The sequence below is a fragment of the Ahaetulla prasina genome, chromosome 3, assembly GCF_028640845.1.
Source record: "Ahaetulla prasina isolate Xishuangbanna chromosome 3, ASM2864084v1, whole genome shotgun sequence".
In the NCBI taxonomy this organism is placed as follows: domain Eukaryota; kingdom Metazoa; phylum Chordata; class Lepidosauria; order Squamata; family Colubridae; genus Ahaetulla; species Ahaetulla prasina.
Window position 1 is genome coordinate 1435320 of NC_080541.1, and position 23937 is coordinate 1459256.

Here is a 23937-nt window from a genome sequence, read left to right on the forward strand (position 1 = left end):
GAAACCTCCCCCCCCCGCATCAAACACAGCATGGGATCAATCAATCAGAATAGAGCTGGAAGGGACCTTGGAGGTCTTCTAGTCCAACCCCTTGCTCAAGCAGGAGACCCTCTACCATTTCAGACCGGTGGCTGTCCAATCTCGTCTTAAAAACCTCCAATGCTGGAGCATCCACAACTTCTCCAAGTTGCAAGTTGTTCCACTGATTAATTGTTCTAACAGGCAGAAAATTCCTCCTTAGTTCCAGGTCGCTTCTCCCCTTGATGAGTTTCCATCCATTGTTCTTGTCTTGCCTTCAGTTCCTTTGGAGAACAAATTGACCCCCCTCTTCTTTATGGCAGCCCCTCAAATACTGGACTATTTACCCCTAATTCCTCCAGACTAGCCAAACCCAAATTCTGCAGCCGTTCTTCATGTGTTTTAGTCTTTAATAAGTTGCTCTTCTCTGCAGTTTTTCTAAAGTCTCAATATCTTTTTTATAGTATGTTGACCAAAACTGGATGCAGGGGTCCCATCCTGCCCATGGGGAAATCCTCACTAAGAGGAGCCATTTGTTGGCATTCACTCTTGGCTTCCCCCAAACCTTGCACAGTGCTGGGTTGTTGTGGACACCAGTAAAGGTGAACCAGACGCCCTTAAACTGCCCAGGTTGGCCAAGAAGGTGGCTTTGCAGGTGCCAAGATAAATGCCTTCCTGGCAGGTCACCTCCAAGAGAACTTGGGGAGCCCTTGGGGAGAGGAGGGAGAGGCGGAGTAGCCCCGGGTGGGTCCCAAGCCGGCCAGGGCGCTCCAGGAAATGTGATCTGGAGCTCCATCCGGCTGAACGGCACAAAGGCCCTGAGCAAACATGCTCACCTGCAAACCTGAGGAACAGGTTGGGTCCTGAGGATGGGTGAAGCCAGGACAGGAGAGGAGGCAGCCTCTGGCACGCCTATCAACGCTCAACTCACAGCAGGCTACCCCCAAAAAATCTGCTGCCCTCCAGACCTCTCTGAGCCCCCAGGAGCCCCTCCGGGTGGGCTGGTGGTCTCTGTGCAGACAAACAGGGGGAGGAATCCCCCAAAGAACAGCCCGTGGTGGTGCTGGAGCCCCTTGGGGATGAGCTCAGAAGAGTCACCGCTCTCCATCTCTGCAAGCTGTGCCGCCACGCGTGATCCAGAGCCAGGGGGGCTCGGAGGGTCCTTCCACACTGACAGGGAGATTAGCAGGTCATAATTTCTCAGTTATTACTGCTCCGTTAGTCTTCCATCCGACAACTTCTCCTTTTTTAAAATCCCTTCCCAGATTGAGCAGGGGGTCGGACTAGAAGAGGGGTCTCCAACCCTGCCCATTTTACGACTTGTGGACTTCAACTCCCAGACTTCACTGACTGAGGAATTCTGGGAGTTGAAGTCCACAAGTCGTAAAGTTGCCAAAGTTGGAGACCTCTGGATTAGAAGACCTCCAAGCACCCTTCCAGCTCTATTCTGGTTGATTGATTGATTGATTGATTGATTGATTGATTGATTGATATTGATGGATGGGAACAAAGAGGAAGATTTTCCAGACAGAACCCTGGGGGCTTGGTCAGGACAGCAGGCGAGCATGGTGGGCAGGGGGCAACACCGGCTCTTCCGTTCACTCACAGAATCCTAGCAGATCTTCAGACAAGCTACAGCAGGGCATCCACCCCGAGGAGTCAAAAAAGTCAAGATGGTGGCTCTGCCTGGAGCCAGAAATTTGTCCTAGCAGCTGTGGCCTCCATCTCCATCCATCCTGATTTGGGCTTTGCTTGGCAGAAGAAGCTGCCCACCAGCTACAGCCCCAAAGACCCTCAGTACAGGCAGTCCTCGACTTACGACCACCGTTGAGTCCAGCATTTCCACCGCTAAGAAAAACAATTCTTAGGTGAAGTTTGTCTCATTTTACGACAATCTTTGTCACCGTTGCCAAGTTAATCACTGCAGTTAGTAACAGGGTTGTTAAGTGAATCAGGCTTTGTTTGACTGACTTTGTTTGTCAGAAGGTTGCAAAAGGAGATCACGTGACTCCAAAACACGGCAACCGTCATAAACAGGAACCAGATGCCAAGAGTCTGAATTCTGATCTTGTGACCATTGGGATGCTGCAACAGTCGTAAGTGTGAAAAACGCTCATAAGTCATGGTGGTGCAGTGGTTAGAATGCAGTATTGCCGGCTGACTCTGCCCACAGCCAACAGTTCGATCCTGACCGGCTCAAGGCTGACTCCGCCTTCCATCCTTCCAAGGTGGGTAACATAACATAACATAACATAACATCAGAGTTGGAAGGGACCTTGGAGGCCTTCTAGTCCAACCCCCTGCCCAGGCAGGAAACCCTACACCATCTCAGTCAGATGGTTATCCAACATTTTCTTAAAAATTTCCAGTGTTGGAGCATTCACAACTTCTGCAGGCAAGTCGTTCCACTTATTGATTGTTCTAACTGTCAGGAAATTTCTCCTTAGTTCTAAGTTGCTTCTCTCCTTGATCAGTTTCCACCCATTGCTTCTTGTTCTACCCTCAGGTGCTCTGGAGAATAGCCCAACTCCCACTTCTCTGTGGCAACCCCTGAGATATTGGAACACTGCTATCATGTCTCCCCTAGTCCTTCTTTTTGTTAAACTAGACATACCCAGTTCCTGCAACCGTTCTTCATATGTTTTATCCTCCAGTCCCCTAATCATCTTTGTTGCTCTTCTCTGCACTCTTTCTAGAGTCTCAACATCTTTTTTACATCGTGGCGACCAAAACTGGATGCAATATTCCAAGTGTGGCCTTACCAAGGCATTATAAAGTGGTACTAGCACTTCACGTGATCTTGATTCTATCCCTCTGTTTATGCAGCCCAGAACTGTGTTGGCTTTTTAACAGCTGCTGCACACTGCTGGCTCATATCTAGATGGTTATCCACTAGGACTCCAAGATCCCTCTCACAGGTACTACTATTGAGCAAGGTACCACATATACGGTACTGGTGCATTTTGTTTTTTTGGCCTAAATGTAGAACCTTACTTTTTTCACTGTTGAATTTCATTTTGTTAGATAGCGCCCAATGTTCAAGTCTGTCAAGATCTTTCTGTAACTTGAGCCTATCTTCTGGAGTGTTGGCTATTCCTGCCAGCTTGGTGTCATCTGCAAATTTGATGAGTTCCCCATCTATCCCCTCGTCCAAGTCATTGATGAAGATGTTGAAGAGTACTGGGCCTAAAACAGAGCCTTGGGGTACTCCACTGCATACTTCCCTCCATGTGGATGTAGTTCCGTTGAGGACTACACGTTGAGTGCGGTTGGTCAGCCAGTTACGAATCCATCTGGTGGTGGTGCTGTCTAACCCACATTTTTCTACTTTATCTAGTAGTAGGTTATGGTCTACTTTATCAAATGCTTTACTGAAGTCCAAGTAAATTATATCAACAGCATTCCTCTGGTAAAACGAAGACCCAGATTGTTGGGGGCAAGAGGCTGACTCTGTAAACTGCTTAGAGAGGGCTGTGATGACGCAGTATATAAGTTTAAGTTAGTTAGTTACTTTATTGTCATTGCACCTCGTACAATGAAATTCAATGCCATCTTCAGTGTACATCATACATAAGAAAACTATAAAAATAAAATACACATCCTTCAAATTCTATACAATTAAATTGGAAACTCCTAATATTGCATTAATATTGCTAAGTGGGAAGGAAGGAAGGAAGGAAGGAAGGAAGGAAAGAAAGAAAGAAAGAAAGAAAGAAAGAAAGAAAGAAAGAGGAAGGAAGGAAGGAAGGAAGGAAGGAAGGAAGGAAGGAGGAGGAAGGGCTATGATAGCATAGTGGTTAGAATGCAGTATTGCAGGCTGACTCTGCCCACTGCCACCGGTTCAATCCTGACCAGCTCAAGGTTGACTCAGCCTTTCGTCCTTCCGAAGTGGGTACAATGATTGTTGGGGGCAAGAGGCTGACTCTGTAAACCGCTTAGAGAGGGCTGGAAAGTGGTGCTGCTAAGTGCTATAAGTCCCTTTTTTCAATGCTGCTGTGACTTCAAATGGTCCCTAAATGAACTGTTGTAACTTGAGGACTACCTGTACTTCACAAACTTCGCCACCTGTAGAAAGTAGGTGAGAACCCCACCCTCACCTCCAAGCCCAAGTCCATCAGTGCCACTGAAAGAGTTTCTACCGTGGATGCCACAATTTGGAGAAGGAGACCCTTAAAGGGGAAACCTTCAAAGGTGCCTCCTTACCTGGCTACAGGCTGCACCTGATCCCCGAAGAGCTTCTGTGCAAAGCTAAACAGGACAGTATAAACACAGTAGCTCTCGCTCTCTCCCCAACTCGGCCCCATAGCCGGCCTTTCCACCCTCGGGAGTTCAGCCAAATTCCTGGCCCACCAAGGTTCCCAGGCCTGCAGCTGCCTCAGCCCCCCCCACCCCCGTCCCCCCACAAGTACGAAGCAAACCTCTTCTGAGAAGTGCCCAGAACCTCCAGTTGGCACCATGCTCAGCTCTGCCTTCCTCTTGCCCGAGGCTGCCCACTCATAGAGGAAAAAGAAGCCAAGTTTTTTCCTCCGGCAGAGATAAAAGGACAGAAAAGCCTCAGCTGGGGTGGGACCAGGTGTCATTAAAGGGGCAGGAGGAGGACGGAGGACCTTGAGGGGGAGGGGGGTGTCCAGGAGCATCCCTGACCGATGCTGGCTGGGAAGAGAAGCGGGAATAATGGTCAGCAACTGACCATGGCTTAAGGCTGAGAGAGAAGGGAGGGGGTCTCCTCCTCCTTGCTCTCTGAGCTTGGTTGTTTTCTTACAGACGTTTCATGACCCAACGAGGGAACATCATCAGTGCTACAAAGTGCAAACCCAACTCCCTTCTAGAACTGATGATGTTGGGTCATGAAACATCTGCATGAAAACAACCAAGATCAGACAACACAAAGGATCCCACAGTCCTCTTCCTCTTCTTCATCCCTTTCTCCTTCTCCACCACCCCACAAACCCTTCTGGTACTGATACATAGTTGGGTTATGAAATGCCTGCGAGAAAACAACCGAGCTCACCAAGGACTCCATAGTCCTCCTCCTCCTCCTCCTCCCGAACCCCATTCCCTTCTAGCACTGATGATGTTACCTAGTTGGGCAATGAAACAGAGAGGGGTGACCAAGGTCAACCCAGGCAGTTCTCCAAAGGGATCGCCACATCCTTTTGCAATGCTGAACCAACCTCTGGCTCCTTGGGGGTGTCAGGGGTGGGGGGTGGGGGGCTTGCCAATAGAAGAACTCGGCCTGGTCTTCGGTTTGCTCCTTAACTGTGATTAGATTTTGTGAACTGTGATTAGATTTTCTCGGCCTGGTCTTTGGTTTGCTCCTTAGCTGTGCTGTTTGGGTTTCCTGCGACGATTTGGGACGATTTGGACTATAGCGGAGATGTCCTATTTGATTCAGCTGCCATTATGTTCTGGCTTTTCCGGCTTTTTTTCCTGCTGCCAGTTTACGAACTTGGCCTCCTTCACATCCTCCGGCCTCTCGGAGAGGTTCAGCCCTTTGGATAGGCCTGGCCTCTTGGAGGGAGAGGTTTGGAGAGATCTGGCTCCCGAAATGGTTAGGATTTACTAGGGGGGTGATGGAGATGGAGGTGACCCCCTGGACGGTATCTTCTGGCCATGCCTGGAGGCGGATGTTGGAGGATTGCGGGGAGGCGACGGAGGTATTCCCGATTTGTCCCCGTTAAGTCATCCCGCGACTGTTGCAGTACCATCTATGCCTCTCCCCGGCCTTTTGGGATCTTCATGGCCGTTGTTGGTCCTGTCTGGACTATTTGGGAGCAGGCGGGAGACTTGCTTGGGGACAGAGGAGGACATATTCCGCGACCGAAGCGTCCCCACCCCCTGTTCCATGATGTTTGGACGAGGCTTTGGATAGATTACCATCTAGACTGTCCTTTTTTGCTTTCCATTCTATGCCCGTCCTTATTCTGGATTACCATCATATTTTAACATTTCTGCCATTCGGAGAGGGAGCCTTTTTATCGCCGATGTTCATCTTTTTATCTTCAGTCGTTATGCGCTATTCGTCTTGTGAACTCTTGCGCCTGCGAGGTGCCCCCGCCTCGCAGGAATGGCCCGCTTCGTTACCGAGGGCCGGCCTCAATGATGGGTCTTGGGACCCACAGAGGTGGCATGCGTCGAGAAAGAGCCTTTGGGGATTTTTAGAGAGGGAATTTTTAAGGGGAGGGAGGGTTAGGGCGGGTGTTGGGGGGAACCCGTCGGGGGGGGGCAGTTCCTGCATGTGCTCGCAACAGTTATTTAATAGGTTCGAAGGTTATGGGGGGGGATTCTGTTCCTTTTAGTGAGGGTGGTCCTATTTGTACGGTAAGTGGGAGGGGCAGATATGGCGGAAGTGAGGGCTCGTATCGTTCTCTGAGGGCGCGTGCTCGATGTTTGAAGGCGATCACGGGCCCCAATCCCTCAGACTTTTCCCGTTCCCCGGATGGTCAAGACCCTCAGAGCCTCCAGTTGATGCTGTGCAACGCATGGTCCATGGCCAATAAGGTCCCCCTAATTTGTGATCTTATTCAGGGAGGTGCCGCGGACCTTATGGGCGTTACGGAAACCTGGTTGGGCACAGAAGGGGGCGTGCCCCTTGTTGAAATGTGCCCACCGGGTTTCCAAGCATTTCATCGACCGAGGGCCCAGGGTAGGGGTGGGGGGGTGGCGGTTGTTATTAAAGAAAGTCTAGAGCCGAGGGAGACCACTGTGCCTCAGATTGCCGGCTGTGAATCCCTCTTTGTGAGGTGGGGCCATAGGTGTCAGATGGGCTTGCTGATCACGTACCTGGCTCCTTGCTGCGTGACAGCAGCCCTGCCCGAGCTTCTGGAGGTGCTTGCTGGAGTGGCAGTTGAGACCCCCAGACTTATGGTCATGGGGGACTTTAACTTGCCATCGACCGGCATGTCATCGACAGTAGCTCGGGAGTTCATGGCTTCCATGACGGCCTTGGATCTGACTCAAGTAGTTGATGGCCCTACTCACATTGCGGGAGGCATGCTGGATCTGATTTTTATCTCTGGACAGTGGTTGAAGGATCTGGACTTGAGAGATTTAGTCACTGAAACTTTTTCATGGTCAGATCACTCTCTCCTTCGTCTAGACTTTCGGACCGCTGCTCAGCACCGCAGGGAGACGGAACCAATACGATGGTTCCATCCCAGGCGCCTGATGGACCTGGAGAGGTTCCGGACGGAGCTTGGGCCGTTTCCTGAGGGTCTGGCTCACGGCTCGGCTGAAGAACTAGTCGCGGCTTGGGAACTTGCCGCGGCTGGGGCTCTAGACCGTGTCGTGCCTTTGCGGCCTCTGACCCGGCGCAGGTCTCAACCAGCCCCTTGGTTCTCCGAGGGGCTGAGGGAGATGAAACGCCGGAGAAGACGCCTAGAGAGTTCCTGGAGGTCCAGTCGTTCCGAGGCTGATCGGACACTAGTTAGGTCATATAATAGGACCTACCTAGTGGCACTGAGGGAAGCGAGACGTTGCTACGTCTCCTCCCTCATTGCATCGGCAGATAACTGCCCGGCCGCCCTGTTTCGGGTGACTCACTCTCTCCTTCAACAGGGGGAGCGGGATGACCCGTTGCAGGGATGTGCCGAGGAGTTTAGTGGTTATCTATACGATAAAATCGTTCAGCTTCGGAAGGGCTTGGACCAAAATTGGATCCAGGTGAGAGGTCGGAGAGCTGTCTTGTTGAGACTGTTTGGGATGAGTTTGACCCTGTGGCTCCCGAGGACATGGACAGGTTATTGGGGAGGTTGAATGCCACCACATGTTTACTGGACCCGTGCCCCTCCTGGTTGGTGCTGGCCACACAGGAGGTGACACGAGGCTGGCTCCAGGGGATTACGAATGCTTCTTTGCTGGAGGGGGTCTTCCCTGCCGCCTTGAAAGAGGCGGTGGTGAGACCTCTCCTCAAGAAGCCTTCCCTGGACCCAGCTGTTTTAGGTAATTATCGTCCGGTCTCCAACCTTCGCTTTGTGGCGAAGGTTGTAGAGAGTGTGGTGGCACGTCAATTACCCCAGTACCTGGATGAAACTGTCTATCTAGACCCGTTCCAGTCTGGCTTTCGGCCCGGATACAGCACGGAGACGGCTTTGGTCGCGTTGGTTGATGATCTCTGGAGGGCCAGGGATAGGGGCTGTTCCTCTGCCTTGGTCCTATTAGACCTCTCAGCGGCTTTTGATACCATCGACCATGGTATCCTGCTGCACCGGTTGGAGGGATTGGGAGTGGGAGGCACCGTTTTTCGGTGGTTCTCCTCCTATCTCTCTGACCGGTCGCAGACGGTGTTGACGGGAGGGCAGAGGTTGACCCCGAAGCACCTCACTTGTGGGGTGCCGCAGGGGTCGATTCTCTCGGCTCTCCTGTTCAACATCTATATGAAGCCGCTGGGTGAGATCATCAGTGGTTTCGGGGTGAGTTACCAACTCTACGCTGATGATACTCAGCTGTACTTTTCCACACCGGGCCACCCCAACGAAGCTGTCGAAGTGCTGTCCCGGTGCCTGGAGGCCGTACGGGTCTGGATGGGGAGAAACAGGCTCAAGCTCAATCCCTCCAAGACAGAGTGGCTGTGGATGCCGGCACCCCGGTACAGTCAGCTGCAATTGCGGCTGACTGTTGGAGGCGAGTCATTGGCCCCAATGGAAGGGGTGCGCAACTTGGGTGTTCTCCTGGATGGACGGCTGTCTTTTGAAGACCATTTGACGGCCGTCTCCAGGAGAGCCTTTTACCAGGTTCGCCTGGTTCGGCAGTTGCGCCCCTTCCTGGACCAGGATACCTTATGCACGGTCACTCATGCTCTCGTGACATCTTGCCTGGATTACTGCAATGCTCTCTACATGGGGCTTCCCTTGAGGAGCACCCGGAGGCTCCAGTTAGTCCAGAATGCGGCTGCGCAGGCGATAGAGGGAGCCCCTCGTGGCTCCCATGTGACACCTCTCCTGCGCAGAGTGCACTGGCTGCCTGTGGCCTTCCGGGTGCGCTTCAAGGTTTTGGTAACCATCTTCAAAGCGCTCCATGGCTTAGGGCCGGGTTACTTACGGGACCGTCTATTGCCACCGATTGCCTTCCACCGACCCGTACGCTCTCACAGGGAGGGACTCCTTAGGGTGCCGTCCGCCAGGCAGTGCCGACTGGCAACACCCAGGGGAAGGGCCTTCTCTGTGGGGGCTCCCACTCTCTGGAATGAACTTCCCCCAGGACTCCGCCAACTTCCTGACCTTCGAACCTTCCGCCGCGAACTTAAAACACATCTATTTATCTGTGCAGGACTGGACTAGAATTTTAATTTTAAATTTAATTTTAATGGGTTTTTATCATTTTAATCGTAGTTTTAAATTTTGGCCTATTTAAATAAGTTTTTTAATTTGTGTTTTATCTTGTATTATATTTGTATTTTTATCGGGCTGTAAACCGCCCTGAGTCCTTCAGGAGATAGGGCAGTATAAAAATTTGATTAAATAAATAAAATAAATAAATAAACTCTGGCAGGGGAGGGCAGAGGGTGCTGGCACCTTCTTCTGTTTAAGCAGGCCACGTGGCATGGCCCCCCCCAGGGCCCAATGTGGGGCGAGAGGAGCCCAGAGCTCCAGCCCAGGAGCAGAGCTTGTCCATCCTACCTGTGGCCCCCTCCCCGATGGGCCATTGGCAAGATGTCATCAGAGCCTCTTCTTGGCGGGGGGGGTGTTGCTGGGGAGGGAAGGGAAGGCGCTCTGAGCTGGGCCCTGTCCGCTGGCCCGGCTGCCTCCACTCCTGGGCTGGGGGTGATAAGGAACAAGACAGTCCTTGCCCAGCTGCTGCGGAAGGTCCCCACCCACTGCAGGGCTTCTGGTGGCTGCAGAAGGAGACTTGGGGGCTCTCTGGATTATGCCAGCCTCTCTCTCCTCCTTGAAACGGGCACCACCAGCTGGCATCGGGCCCCGAAGGAGAAGCTGTGGGCTGGAGGTGCCTGCATTTATATCTTTATTATTATAGAATAGAATAGAATAGAATTTTATTGGCCAAGTGTGATTGGACACACAAGGAATTTGTCTTGGTGCATATGCTCTCAGTGTACATAAAAGAAAAGATACGTTCATCAAGGTACAACATTTACAACACAATTGATGATCAATATATCAATATAAATCATAAGGATTGCCAGCAACACGTTATAGTCATACAGTCATAAGTGGAAGGAGATTGGTGATGGGAGCTATGAAACGATTAATAGTAGTGCAGATTCAGTAAATAGTCTGACAGTGTTGAGGGAATTATTTGTTTAGCAGAGTGATGGCCTTCGGGAAAAAACTGTTCTTGTGTCTAGTTGTTCTGGTGTGCAGTGCTCTATAGCGTCGTTTTGAGGGTAGGAGTTGAAACAGTTTATGTCCAGGATGCAAGGGATCTGCAAATATTTTCACGGCCCTCTTCTTGATTCGTGCATTATTATTGTTGTTATTATTATTGTTGTTGTTGTTGTTGTTAATTTTATGGTATTATTACTTTATTGGAATTTATATGGCCACCCCCTCATTTTCAGTGACTCTGGGACAGGGGTCTCCAGCCTTGGTAACCAGAGAAAGACAACATTAGAAATGTTAGTTTCTAGGGAGATTTGGCTCAATTCTGCCTGCCTGCCTGTCACCCTGACTTTATGGAGGGGTCTCCCAACCAACCAAGGACTACCTGGACTCAACTCTGTTGGGCATTCAAATAAGCCAAGGACAAAAATCTCACGAACAGGGAGGAAGGGAAGACCTGAGTCAGTGCCAGGAGAGGGAAAATAGGTTTACATTGGCTTTCAGCTTAGAATGGATGGAGAGATTCTGGAAGGCGCCGAATGCTGAATAATGAGCGATGGGGGTCTGTGGCGGAGAATGACAATTTGCAGAACAAAGCTAAAAAGGCTGACTTGGAATCTGAATCCTTTATTTGGCCAAGTGTGATCAGACACACAAGGAGTTTGTCTCCAGTAGAGAGAGCCCTCGGTGTACTTGCAAAGCAACAGAGAGAATAATAATAATATTAGTGCATCAAAGATCCACAGCTGCCTATCCCATGTCCTTGGAAAGGACTCAATGGGTAGAGAAAAAGGCCAGGTCCGGTCTGAACATCTGGCTTGACTGTGGGACTAACCATAAAAATGGGCTCGAGCATGAGAGCCTGTATCTGTCCACTCCCTTCTTGGAAACCTCCAGTGGTGGAGCACCCACAACTTCTGGAGGCAACTAGTTCTTGTCCTCACTGTTAGGAAGTTTCTCCTTAGTTCCAGGTTGCTTCCAGGTTGCTAGTGTTGTCACCCAGGCCCAAGTAGGGAGTAGGAAACTCAGTCCGTGAAAAAAACAAACTTTATTCGAACAGCTGAGAATTACTTCATTCCCAGCATAAAGGTAAGGTAAAGATTCCCCTCGCACATATGTGCTAGTCGTTCCCGACTCTAGGGGGCGATGCTCATCTCCGTTTCAAAGCCAAAGAGCCAGCGCTGTCCGAAGATGTCTCCGTGGTCATGTGGCCGGCATGACTAAACACCAAAGGCGCACGGAATGCTGTTACCTTCCCACCAAAGGTGGTCCCTGTTTTTCTACTTGCATTTTTTACGTGCTTTCAAACTGCTAGGTTGGCAGAAGCTGGGACAAGTCACGGGAGCTCACCCCGTTACGCAGCGCTAGGGAATTGAACCGCTGAACTGCCGACCTTTTGATCAACAAGCTCAGCATCTTATCCACTGAGCCACCGCATCCTAGCATAGTTTAACTCAAATTAAAGCAAATTCCTCCCAACACAAATTCCTCAGTCCTATCACAAACCTTGGACCAATTAGGCAAACTGCCAAAGGCCTTTCTTGGCAACTGTTCAGAAGTCACAAAAATAAAGGCAAGACGTAGGTGAAGCAGAAGGTGAAGCAGAAGGTGACGCTACCAAGGTTGTTTTCCGGCAAAGCTCAAACGCTGTTGCTGGTCTGTTTTAAGCCTTATGGGAGGGGCCAATCATCTCTTGGCCCTACTGCCGAGTTGTCCTCTGTGCTTAAGCTGCTCTTGCCTTCTGGCAGCTCTTCTCATGCGTACATTAGGAACAGGCTCCTCCTGTTCCTCTGTCTCACTACTGTCAGCCTCTGGAGGCTCTGGAGTCTGCACCTCACTCCCCGATGGCCCTGGCCCCACCTCAGCCTCATCGCTCTCCGACCCCGTTGCCAGCTCCGCAGGCTGCTGGTGGACCACAACAACTAGTTTCCATCCGTTGCTTCTTGTCCTGCCTTCTGGTGCTTTGAGAATAGGTTGCCTTGACCCCCTCTTCTCTGTGGCAGCCCCTCAAATACTGGAAGATGTTATATCACCCTTGATCCTCCTTTGCATTAAACTAGGTATGCCACACATAAGATATCATACATATAGAAGAATGAAAATAAGATGTGAGCCATGTAGGTTAAGCCACGGGTGGCAACTTTGGCCCTTTTACGCCCTGTGGACTTCAACTCCCAGAATTCCTGAGCCAGCCTTAATGGGCAACCTGTGACCCACCAAGAACCCTTTCACCCGTATGGCTCCCTTTGACTTTGCCCGGGATTTTTCCTACTCAAAGAGAGAACTTTGCCTTCCGCTCAGAAAGCCACCTTGCTGGTTTCCTCCCGTTGTTCCAGCTTGTCCAAATCCTGCTGAGTCATGAGATCCATCCATCCATCCCGACCTCCCTTTCTTGGTTGCACAACTTGTATTTAAACCATTAACCGGGGTCATTTCGGAATGTCTGGAACAATGCAGGCTGAAGGCAGGAGAAGACGCAACGGAGGGAAACCCGTCACTGAGCAGAACGGGTATTGGGGGAGGGGGAATCATCACACCTATCCGGGAGGACCCCTCCCCTGAGATCAGCAGCTTCAGGATGGTCTAAGGAAGAAATCCAGAGAGGGTTAGCAACACCAGGAGCGGCTCAGAAGGGGTGCAGGATTTGGGTAGGTCTAGTCTAATGAAAAGAAGAACTAGGGGGGATATGATAGCAGTGCCCCAATATTTGAGGGGCTGCCACAAAGAAGAGGGGGTCCACCTATTCTCCAAAGCTCCTGAAGGCAAAAGAAGAAGCAACGGATAAAAACTAACTAAAAAGAGAAGCAACCTGAAACTAAGGAGAAATTTCCTGACAGTGAGAACAATCAACCACTGGAACAGCTTGCCACCAGAAGTGGTGTATGCTCCATCACTGGAGGTTTTTAAGACAATGTTGGACAGCCATTTGTCTGAAATGGTGTAAGGTCTCCTGCCTGAACAGGGGGTTGGACTAGAAGACCTCCAAGGACCCATCCGACTCTGTTATTCTGCATTCTGAAGCCCTCTGACATGAAGCTGCTGACATGCATCTGATGGATACGATAGTTCAGGAGTATAATAATGATATACTTATATACTTGAAAGGACAGATAGTCCTCAACTTACAGCCACAATTGAGCCCAAAATTTCCCTTGTTAAGCGAGACAGTTGTTAGGTGAGTTTTGCCCCGTTTTATGATCTTCCTTGCCAGAGTTGTTAAGTGAATCACTGCAGATGTTAAGATAATAACCCCGTTGTTCTGTGAATCCGACTTCTCCATTGACTTCGCTTGTCAGAAGGCTGCAAGATGGGATCAGGTGATGCCAGGGCACTGCAGCCATCATAAATCCATGCCAATGACCAAGCAACCAAAATTTGAACACGTGACCCTGGAGAAGCTGTAACAGTCGTAAGTCTGAAAAATGGTCCTAAGCCACTTTTTTTTTCAGTGCTACTGTAACTTCCAACGGTCACTAAATGAACTGTTGGAAATTGTGGACTCTCTGTGCTTATAATTACAATACGTATAATCCAGCCCACCTTCGCCGTCTTCTTTCCTAGAATCTCATGCATGTGGAACGCTTGGCTGCAGCTAAGATAAACTACATCTACATTCCCCCTGTCAACTAATCTGGTGTCCTCTTCTAAAAAGGAAACCCATCGGTTTGCCTTTCCTTGTTCCTGCTAAGCTCCTGCCAAACAACTTTTTTTTGGTAAATGCTTTGAAACCAACTGCCCAGATCAACATTAAGCTGCCCTTCCTGGGCTTCTCAAGGTCCTCCTACCTTGGGTTTTTTGTTTTTTTTAAAGATTTTTGAACATTTGTCCCGTCTTCAGTCCTCATCCTCCACAATTTCTCCAAAAAGCAGTCCTGGAATGACACCTGTAAGGTCCTCACCTGGACCTGGCTCTTAAACTCATTCACCTTCCTACCACCTCCACTTCCTCCAGCTGGCAGCCCCTCCGTTTCTCAGCTGTTCTTTGGTTTATTGGACCCACCCCCTTTGAGGAGGGGGGCTTCACCAATGAGGAACGCTGCTCTCTCTCTCCTCCCCATCTTCCTTCCATCTTCTTAGTCGCTCTTCTCTGAACTTTTTCCCAAAGTCTCAAAAAAGATGTTGAGAGTTTGGAAAAAGTTCAGATAAGAGCGACTAAGAAGATCAAAGGCCCGGAGACTAAAACATAGGAAGAACAGTTGCAGGATTTGGGTTTGGCCAATCTAGAGAAAAGAAGGACTAGGAGGGACATGATATCAGTCTTCCAGTATTTGAGAGGCTGCCACTAAGAAGAGGGTGGCCAACTTATTCTCTAAAGCACCTGAAGACAAGAAACAATGGATGGAAACTAATCAAGGAGAGAAGCAACCTGGAATTAAGGAGAAACTTCCTAAGAAGGAGGACAATTAACCGGTGGAACTACTTGCCTCCAGAAGTTGTGGGTGCTTCATCACTGGTGGTTTTTAAGAGTGTAAGTCGCTTATCTAAAATGATACTGAAGACACACCTTTTTATTTGCGCGGGGCTGGCTAGAATTGAATTTTAATTTTTAAATTTTGTAAATTTTATTAATTTTAAATGGGGTTTTTAGTTTATGGTATATTTTAAATTCTATCTCAGGCTAATTTTTTAAAATAAGTTTTTTAAATTGTATTTTAATTTGTATATTGTATGTTTTATCTTGCCTGTACACCGCCCTGAGTCCTTCGGGAGAAGGGCGGTATAAAAATCAAATAAATAAATAAATAAATATAGGTTCTCCTGCTTGAGCAGGGGGCTGGACTAGAAGATCTCCAAGGTCCCTTCCAGCTCATTCTATTCCAATTCTTCAAGGGCTGAGCCCACCAGCCTCTTTATCCTTCTCCTTACGTGGCCCCAAAGCCCTTACTAACGTAGCTTCTCAAATCTAAACAAGGGTGGGGCTGAGGCCTTCTGACTTTCCTTCATCCAAGGTTAGCTGCTTGAGCTGTTCCCCGCCTGACATTTGTTAACTCAGTGGAAAAGCATTTCACGGACTTCCAGGATCTTATTTCCGAGACATTCCCAAGCCCCCTTTTGGCCTGGCATTTCTGTTGCCTCCTGAGCCCTAGATCAGGGGTCTCCAACCTTGGTCCCTTTAAGACTTGTGGACTTCAACTCCCAGAGTCCCTCAGCCAGCTTTCTGGCTGAGGGACTCTGGGAGTTGAAGTCCACAAGTCTTAAGGGGACCAAGGTTGGAGATCCCTGCCCTAAATGACAGTTCCTCAAAAGAATAGAGCTGGAAGGGACTTCTGAGGTCTTCAACCCCCTGCCCAAGCAGGAAAGCCTTTACCATTTAAGACAAATGGTTGTCCAATCTCTTCTTGAAAACCTCCAGTGATGGAGCGCTCACAACTTCTGGTGGCAAGTTGTTCCACTGGCTAATTGGAAACTTCACTGTTAGGAGGCTTCTCCTTATTTTAGGCTGGTTCCCTCTTTAATAAGTTTCCGTCCATTGCTTCCTGTCCTGCCTTCGGGTGCTTTGGAGAACAGGGTGACCCCCTCATCTTTGGGGCAGCCCCTCAAATATTGGAAGACTGCTATCATGTCACCCCTAATTCTTCTTCTCTTTAGACTTTTCTAATTCTTCCCAAGGCCTCACTGATTCTGAGTCTTTTCTGTTGCCTAGGATGAGATCTAAGGGATCCCCTGCCTCTTCTTTGATCTTCTGGAAAATGAAACTACCACCCACCGAGACAGCCGGGGGGGGGGGGTGTTTGAGGGACCTCGCAGTCTTGGCCAAAAGACATAGAATAGAATAGAATAGAATAGAATAGAATAGAATAGAATAGAATAGAATAGAATAGAATAGAATAGAATAGAATAGAATAGAATTCTTTATTGGCCAAGCGTGATTGGACACACAAGGAATTTGTCTTGGTGCAGATGCTCTCAGTGTACATAAAAGACAAGATACGTTCATCAAGGTACAACATTTACAACACACACCAGAACATCTGGAGGAAGTCTCCCCTCATCATTCAGTCACTTCTCTCAGGGCTTTGCTCAGGTCTTCTGTGATGACTGCAGAGAAGAGCACCAGAAATGGTCAGGACTCTGGAGGCCAAACCCTACAATGAACGTCTAAGGGAAATATGCATAGGTAGGTTTAGCCTAACAAAGAGAAGGCTTAGGGGAGACCGGATAGCTGTCTTCTTGTACTTGAAGGGCTGTCATAGTGAAGGTGCTGTTAATATATTCCCCAAAACACTCAAGAGCAAGAAGCCACAGATGGAAGCTCCTCAGATGGAGACCCAACCTGGAAATAAGGAGAAAATCCCCTGCTAGTGAGAAAAGAAGGACATGATGGCAGCCTTCCAGTATTTGAGGGGCTGCCAAAAAGAAGAGTGGGACAAATTATTTTCCAAGCACCTGAGGGCAGGAGAAGAAGCCATGAATTGAAACTAGTCAAGGAGAGAAGCAACCTGGAATTAAGGAGAAATTTCCTAACAGTGAGGACAATTAACCAGTGGAACGACTTGCCTCCAGAAGTTGTCGGGGCTTCATCACTGGAGGTCTTTAAGAAGAGACTGGGCAGCCATTTGTCTGAAATGAAGTTGCATCTCCCGCTTGAGCAGGAGGTTGGACTAGAAGACCTCCAAGGACCCTTCCAGCTCTATCCTGATTGATTGGGAATGAGCCGGTTTAGCTCAGGCTGGTAAAGCCTGTTATTAAGAACACCAAGCCTGCAATTACTGCAGGTTCAAGCCCGGCCCGAGGTTGACTCAGCCTTCCATCCTGTATAAGGTAGGTAAAATGAGGACCCAGATTGTTGGGGTTGACTTTGTAAAAATATACAAATAGAATGAGACTATTGCCTTATACACTGTAAGCCGCCCTGAGTCTTCGGAGAAGGGCGGGATATAAATGTAAACAAAATTAAAAAAATTTTTTTTTTAAAAAAAAGGAGAGCCTCCTAGAATTATGACTGCTCCGTTGCTGGAGGTTTCCAAGAAAAAACTGGACAGTTATTTTTCCAGGATGGAATAAGGTCTCCTGCCTTGGGCTGAGAGTTGGATTAGAACAGCAGTCACCAACTGGTGGTCCACGAGAAAATTTTGGTGGTCTGCAGAAAAATTATTTGCACTTTTTATATTGCACTAAATGAGGGGTCCTCAAACTACGCTCCCTGGGCCAGATATGTGCAATGAACGTTTGTATTGCTGCAGAGGGACTCCCCCTTCGGGGTCTTCTTGTGTGGGTCAGAGGAGGGACAGAACTTCCGACTTGGGTTCTGCTTCAGCCTCCTGGTGGGGGGCTTTGGGCAAAGGCTGGAGGGAAGTGCCGCTGGTGGCAAAGAGCCGGAGGGCCTCGTTCCAGTGGGACTGCCTCATGGCCTGGAACTGGCTGACCATCTCAGCCCTGCTGGAGCCTCCAGGCGCCGGTACCTGGCCTTGCAGTCCCACAGGTCTTCCCTCTGCTTGGAAAGCCTATGCTCCTAGTCCTCAGTGAGGTGCTTCTGCTGAGCCTCCTTCTCGGTCAGATCCAATTTGAACTGAGCCAGCTGTTTTGCCAATTCTTTCTCATGGTGGCTGCTTAGCTCCAACAACTGCTTCCTGTTGGGGCCCTAAGGAGCCCGGGAGGGCAGGAGAGGTGGGGCTGGGAGGGGAGGGGCAAGTAGAGGCTGGCACTGCGCCCCTCGACATGAGTGACATTGAGTTGGCCACGCCCATCTAGTCACATGACCACCTAGCCATGCCCATCCAGTCGGTCGTTAGGCAGATCTTATTAGTGGACTACAGGGTTTAAAATTATGAATTTAGTGGTCCCTGAGGTCCGAAAGGTTGGGTACCCCTGGACTAGAAGACCTCCAAGGTCCCTTCCAGGTCTAGGATTCTGTTCTTCTTTCTATAGCTGGCCCATCCAGCAATCAGTGTTGCTTTCTTTCCTCACATGTTCCTACTCGAATTTCTTTTTTTTCCCGCCCTTAAAAATTTGAAAGGACCGTATATCTTTTTAAGAGCATCCGGTCTCTTATTCCTTTAGGGTTCCTTCCATCTGAGGTCCTTCAGAAGCTCTGGAACTGGCGTTGCCCAGAGGGATGGTCTCTGCAGCCCCCTCCCCTGATAACAGCCAGGGCCTGCCCTCCCAGCCCAGAAGCTGAAATCAGAATAACAGAGTTGGAAGGAAGGGACCTTGGAGGTCTTCTAGCCCAACCCTCTGCACAAGCAGGAGGCCCTGCCTATACCAGGGGTCTCCAACTTTGGAATTTGAAGACTGTTGGACCTCAACTCCCAAAATTTCCTAGCCAGCATAGTCTGGTGGACTTCAGCAAAGGAGCCAATAAGTAACATATCATAATAACAGAGTTGGAAGGGACCTTGGAGGTCTTCTAGCCCAACCCCCTGCCCAGGCAGGAAACTCTACACCATTTCAGGCAAATGGCTATCCAACATTTTCTTAAAAATTTCCACTGTTGGAAGTAGAGCAGAGACTTCTGGGGGGGGGGGCAGGCAGATGTCGCAAGCAAGCATCCTCTGGATATCCCGCCCCCAGTCCATCCTTGTCCTTTGCCCCCCAACCCCCACCTTCCGCCCTTCCCCCTGAGCAATCTGCTCTCTGCCTTGGGACCCTCCCTGTTCCAACTCCAGCCAAGCAAAAGAGATCCTGGGCTTCCTTCCCAGCAGTCAGAATTTCAACAGATGCAGCGGTCAACAGTGGGACACCCACACACAGCCGTGGCTCCATAGGATGTCAGATGACCTGGCCATACAGCGCTTGATGCCTTCCCCAGATCAAACCCACCCCTCCCAGTCCAGAAATGAGGGGGGGTACACCCCCTTTGGCTTTGAAGGCCACTTTAGAAGACCACCACTTGCCACCCCCAGCCCCAAAATGAGCCCCTACATTCAGCAATGAGGCTGCCGTCATAAAAGCTACTAATTTGATTGCACCAACCAGAGGAAAAGGCAGCATTAGAATAGAATAACTTTAAAATAATAGAATAATTATAATTGTACAGATAGTCCTTACAACAATTCATTTAGTGACTATTCAAACGGGTCTGAAAAAAAGTGACTTAGGACCGTTTTTCACACTTATGACCATTGCAGCCGCCCCATTGCTCACGGGATCAAAATTCGGATGCTTGACAGCTGATTCATATTTATGACGGTTGCAGTGTCCCAGGGTCACATGGTCTCATTTTGTGACTTTCTGACAATCTGGGGAATCCGGATTCATTCAACAACCATGTTACTAACTTTACTACAGTAGTAATTCACTTAACAAATGCAGCAAGAAAGATCACCAAATGGGGCAAAACTGACTTAACAAGTTTCGCTTAGTGACCGAAATTTTGGGCTCAGTTGCGGTCGTAGGTCGAGGACTACCTGTACACAACTTGAATTTTTCTATTACCCCACCCAGCGAATTATCTTACAATAAATTATAGGCTAAATTATGTGAGAAACCACCTAGATCCCAGTTTAATCTATGATCTCAACTCACATATAAGACACAGTAAAACAAATCAGATGTCCAAAATGCTAAGCTGGGTTGATGCCAACCTTCATTAGATCAGGGTTTGGGGGCTTAGCTTCTGGGGCATTTCCAGCCTGTTTGACTAGCATATAATTCAATCTATGACATTTCCCCCCCCCCCATGTTAATTTATGAACACATGTTTTGTGAGAGCCGCTCTCTCAGGTCTGTGGATAAACCATCTTAGGATGTCAGGCAAATGTGGCCAGTTCCTGGAAGGCATTCAGGGTTAGAGCTCACACGCCGGTAGTCCTCATTTAGCAACTGCCTTGTACAACAGCCGTTCACAGTCACAACCGTGATTAAAAAGTAACTTTGTGAACCAGTTTCTAACCTTTGCAGGTCTATAGAGCCACGAAAGCTGAAGTAAGATCTTAAGCACAATTCATGGTTTCATTTAGTGACTACTTTGCTTAATGGCTGAGTGGCTGGTCCCAATTGTAAATGATAGCTAAAGGAGGACTATCCTGCACTTAGAAGAATATCCTAAATCTGCTGTTAAAAGATGAACTCGGCTTGCAAAATCATGCAAAGCCCCTGACGGAATTTGCACAACCATCAGAGGGGGAGGAAGGGAGGGAGGGAGGGAGAGGGGGATTGAGAGAGAGAGAGGAGGGCAGAGGAAGGGAAAGAGGGAGAGAGGTGGGGAGGGAGGGAGACAGAGAAAGGGATTGAGAGGGAGAGGGAGAGAAAGGGAAGGAAAGAATGGGAGGGAGGGAGGGAGGGAGGGAGAGCGAGGGGGGATTTAGAGAAAGGGAGAGGGAGGGAGACAGAGAAGGAGGGAGGGAAGGAATGGGAGAGAGAGATGTTTTGCCCCCCATAGACACACAAAAGACAGTGTCAGGGAAGGAAAAATCCTAGCTATCCTGAGCAGAAGGGAAGGGGTCGATGTGGGACAGGGAGACCTGGCTCTAGTCATGGGGAGAGCCATGGGGTTCCTTGTGGGACTCACATGGGCCAGGCCCTCCCTCTTAGCCCAGGAGGTGGGGAAGGGTCTGGTCTGGAAGAGGAGACCCAACTGGCAATGCCCCCCCCCAATGCAGCCGGGGAAGCTCTCCTCCTGAGCCCAACCTACCTACCTCGCAGGGATTCCTGGTGGGAGACCAGCGTTCCTGAAGGAAGCGATTGGCAGGAGTCTTATCAAGAAGTAAGTCAGATATAGGGCTGAGACTCCAGATAAATCGGGTCAAAGTCTCACTTGGCTGAAGGTATCCCATAATCATTAGCTCACCAGCCTGGCTGCACCCAATCAGAAGGAGGGAAGACCCGGTGCCAACGTCAACACCCCCTCCTCTGCGGGGCCACCAAGGGCACCCCAACTGTGCGTGGAAAGGCCAGAAGGCAGCCCCCCCTATTTCTGGAGGGTTCCTTCAAGGAGGCCTCTCTCAGAGCGCATCGCCTGGGATGGCCTTCTGAGAAGCAGGCTCAGAGAGCAAGCAGTGGAAGGGAGGAAAGGAAGAAGGGAGGAAGGGAGGGAAGAAGGAAGGAAGGGAAGAAGGAAGGAAGGGAAGAAGTGAGGGAGAGAGGAAGGGAAGAAAGGAAGAAAGCAGGAATGGAGGAAGATAAGAAGGAAGGGAAGGAAGGAAGAAGGGAGGAAGGGAAAAAAGGAGGGAGGGAGGAAGGTTCTCCCTGGTGGGAAACACTTGGCAGGCAGAGATCGGAGCCTCCCCCTCCCCCAGCTCCACCCTCCCCCAGCCGAGCCCTGAAAGGCTGTTGGCCTCCTTGGCTCTGCCAGCCTCAGAGGTGACCCCAAACCTGACCAGGGCCGCTTCCTTGGGATGTCCTGGGTGCAGGGGTGAAATCCAGCAGGTTCTGGAGAACCGATGAGTGGAGATTTTGAGCAGTTCGGAGAACCAGCAAATGCCACCTCTGGCTGGCCCCAGAGTGGGGTGGGAATGGGGATTTTGCAATATCCTTTTCCCCCGCCCCCGCCATGCCCACCAAGCCACAGAACCGGTAGTAAAAAGAATTGGCTCTCACCCTGCCTGCCTGCCTGGGTTTGCCAGAGCCAACCGGCCAGGCCAGAAAGTTGGGACCCTTTTGTGGCCCCGAAGGGGGTCTGGGCTCCTGCAACCCGGGCACGAACTCCGGACGGAGCCCTCGTGGCAGAGAAGGCGGCCCCTTCCAAGCCAAAGCCCCACCGACTGCCTGGGCCCCTCCTCCTCCATCCAGGGAGGCAAAAAGCCCCTTTCATCGCCCGACCCCCAACCCCACATAAGGGGAGTTGTAGTCCGCCGAGTCCCAGGCGTTGCTGTTCTTAGCCCAGGACCGACTCGCCCCCAAGTTTTCCTTCTCGCCCTCCCCCGCCGGGTCTCTCCCGCGTCCCAAAGCCGCCCTTCCTTTCTCGGCGCGCCCCCTCCTGCAAAGGGGGCAGCCCCTCCCCTACCTGCAAGCGGCCGCCGCCTCCCCTGCAAATCTCCTCTTCCCCAGCCCGGGGCCGGGCTGACCTTTACGGATCCCCTGCTCCCGGTCAGCCCCGGACAGCTCCGCCGGCCCCGCTGCCCTCCTGCACTCCCGGAGGTCCGGCCGGCCGTCCCCCTCTGACAAAGACCCCCGGCCACCAACCCTCGAGGGCGGAGGTCGCAGCGCGTCCAGCTGCGGGTCCGCCACCTTTGCTGGTTCCCTTCTTGGCGTGACTGATTAAGGCCTCGGAGCATATGCAGAGGGCATGGGCTTAGGTCGTCGGGAATGAACGGAGACGAATCGGTGCCAGCTTTGCTTCTTTATACAAGCCCTCGGGACATGCCCACCCCCAAAAGCCCCCCTCCCACCCACCCACCCAGCCCGGCAAGGTAAAAATAGCAGGTTACGGACAGGGGCAAACAGACAATGCAGGAAAAAGAAGACGGAAGAAAGTGCCGGCTTAAACAAGCCCAAGAAGTAATCAAAATGTATCCCAGAAGAGACTTTGTTTCAAAATTATCAGGCTTTCAAAGCGGGGCAAATGCTCTGAAAAGAAGCAGTCTGGTGCCCCTCCCGCCCAGGAAACCAACCCTGGTGGGGGGGTGGGGGGAAAAAGGGGGGGTGTCAAACAGTCACCTTGAGACTGAAATCTTGTCCCCTTTAACTTGCATGGCACGATTGGCGTGCCTGCTTACGGCGGCCATCCTGACTTTTCTGACCCCGTGGGCAGAGCATAGAAGTGGACTCTGGCGCCCCCCTCTGGCCAGGGCCCTCCTAACGCCTCTAGGGTGTTCAGACCACCCGGGGTTTAAGTCTTCAAAAAAACGGTCCCAAAGAAAAGGATGCCCGGTGTGCCAACTCTCAGCGGGTGGTGCCCGCTTGCCCGCTCGTGCCCTGGGACTTTGCCTGCCGCTCACCTGGCCAAGCAGCGCTTGGAGAAGGCGCAGCTCACTTTGCCTGCCATGCCTGCCTCGCGAGGGGCTTAAAGAGGGGGATCACTTCTGCCAGATGCCAGGCGATCCTCCTCCGCTCCCGGCAGGCCCTCCGGCCGAGAAAGGACTGCGGGGCCCACGTGCTCCCTGGCTGGGCATTTGACACCTGTCCCTGCGGAGGGTGGGTGGGGGGATACATTTCAGCAAGTGGAGGTTTGAAAAATCTGCCTGTACATCAAGCATGGATCGGAGCACCAGAGGTGCTTTGCCAAAAGAGAGACAGAAAGTGGGGGGGGGGGGAGAAAGAGGGAGGGAGGGGTTTCTTGGATGAGAAGTGAAACATCTTCAAGGAAAAAAGCAAGAAAATCCAGTGGCCTTTTGGAAAAGCACATTTGGGACAACCGTGAGCTGGATGACTGAGTATGTCCATAGACACATCTGAGCACCAGTTTCTCACAGCCCTTTGCACACGCCGCCCTCTGCTCTTGACCCATGGAGCCCATTGCCTCAGGGCCCACCCCCAGTTTGTGTAGGGCGCCAGCTGGGTCCCAGTCCTTGGCAGCTCCAAGCTGTCTCTGCAGCAACGTTTGGGCACCTGTGGGTTTCAAATTTTTGTACTACCGGTTCTGTGGGCGTGGCTTGGTGGTCATGGCATGGCTTGGTGGGCGTGGCTTGGTGGGCGTGGCTGGGGAAGATTACTGCCAAATCTCCATTTCCTCCTGATCAGCTGGGACTCAGGAGGCAGAGTAGATGGGGGCGGGGCCAGTCAGAATTTTTACTACCGGTTCTCCGAACTACTCAAAATTTCCA

The 23937-nt window shown here is 50.6% G+C and overlaps 1 protein-coding gene across 6 annotated transcripts in view; it reads right to left on the reverse strand.

Moving 5' to 3' along the window:
- The window catches only part of GPT (glutamic--pyruvic transaminase), a 40979-nt gene extending 17692 nt beyond the window's left edge, over positions 1-23287 (reverse strand). Inside the window, exon 1 of one of the 6 annotated variants that reach the window (XM_058179074.1) lies at positions 23113-23287. In XM_058179074.1, coding sequence (XP_058035057.1) covers positions 23113-23159 — 47 coding nt within the window. In that variant the 5' untranslated portion in view covers positions 23160-23287. Of the gene's footprint in view, positions 1-20871; positions 21340-21772; positions 22071-22178; positions 22507-23112 lie in introns of those variants that run through there. The other 5 variants (XM_058179073.1, XM_058179076.1, XM_058179075.1 and 2 more) reach the window with 5 other exon arrangements.
- Between the last annotated feature and the right edge of the window lie 650 nt (positions 23288-23937).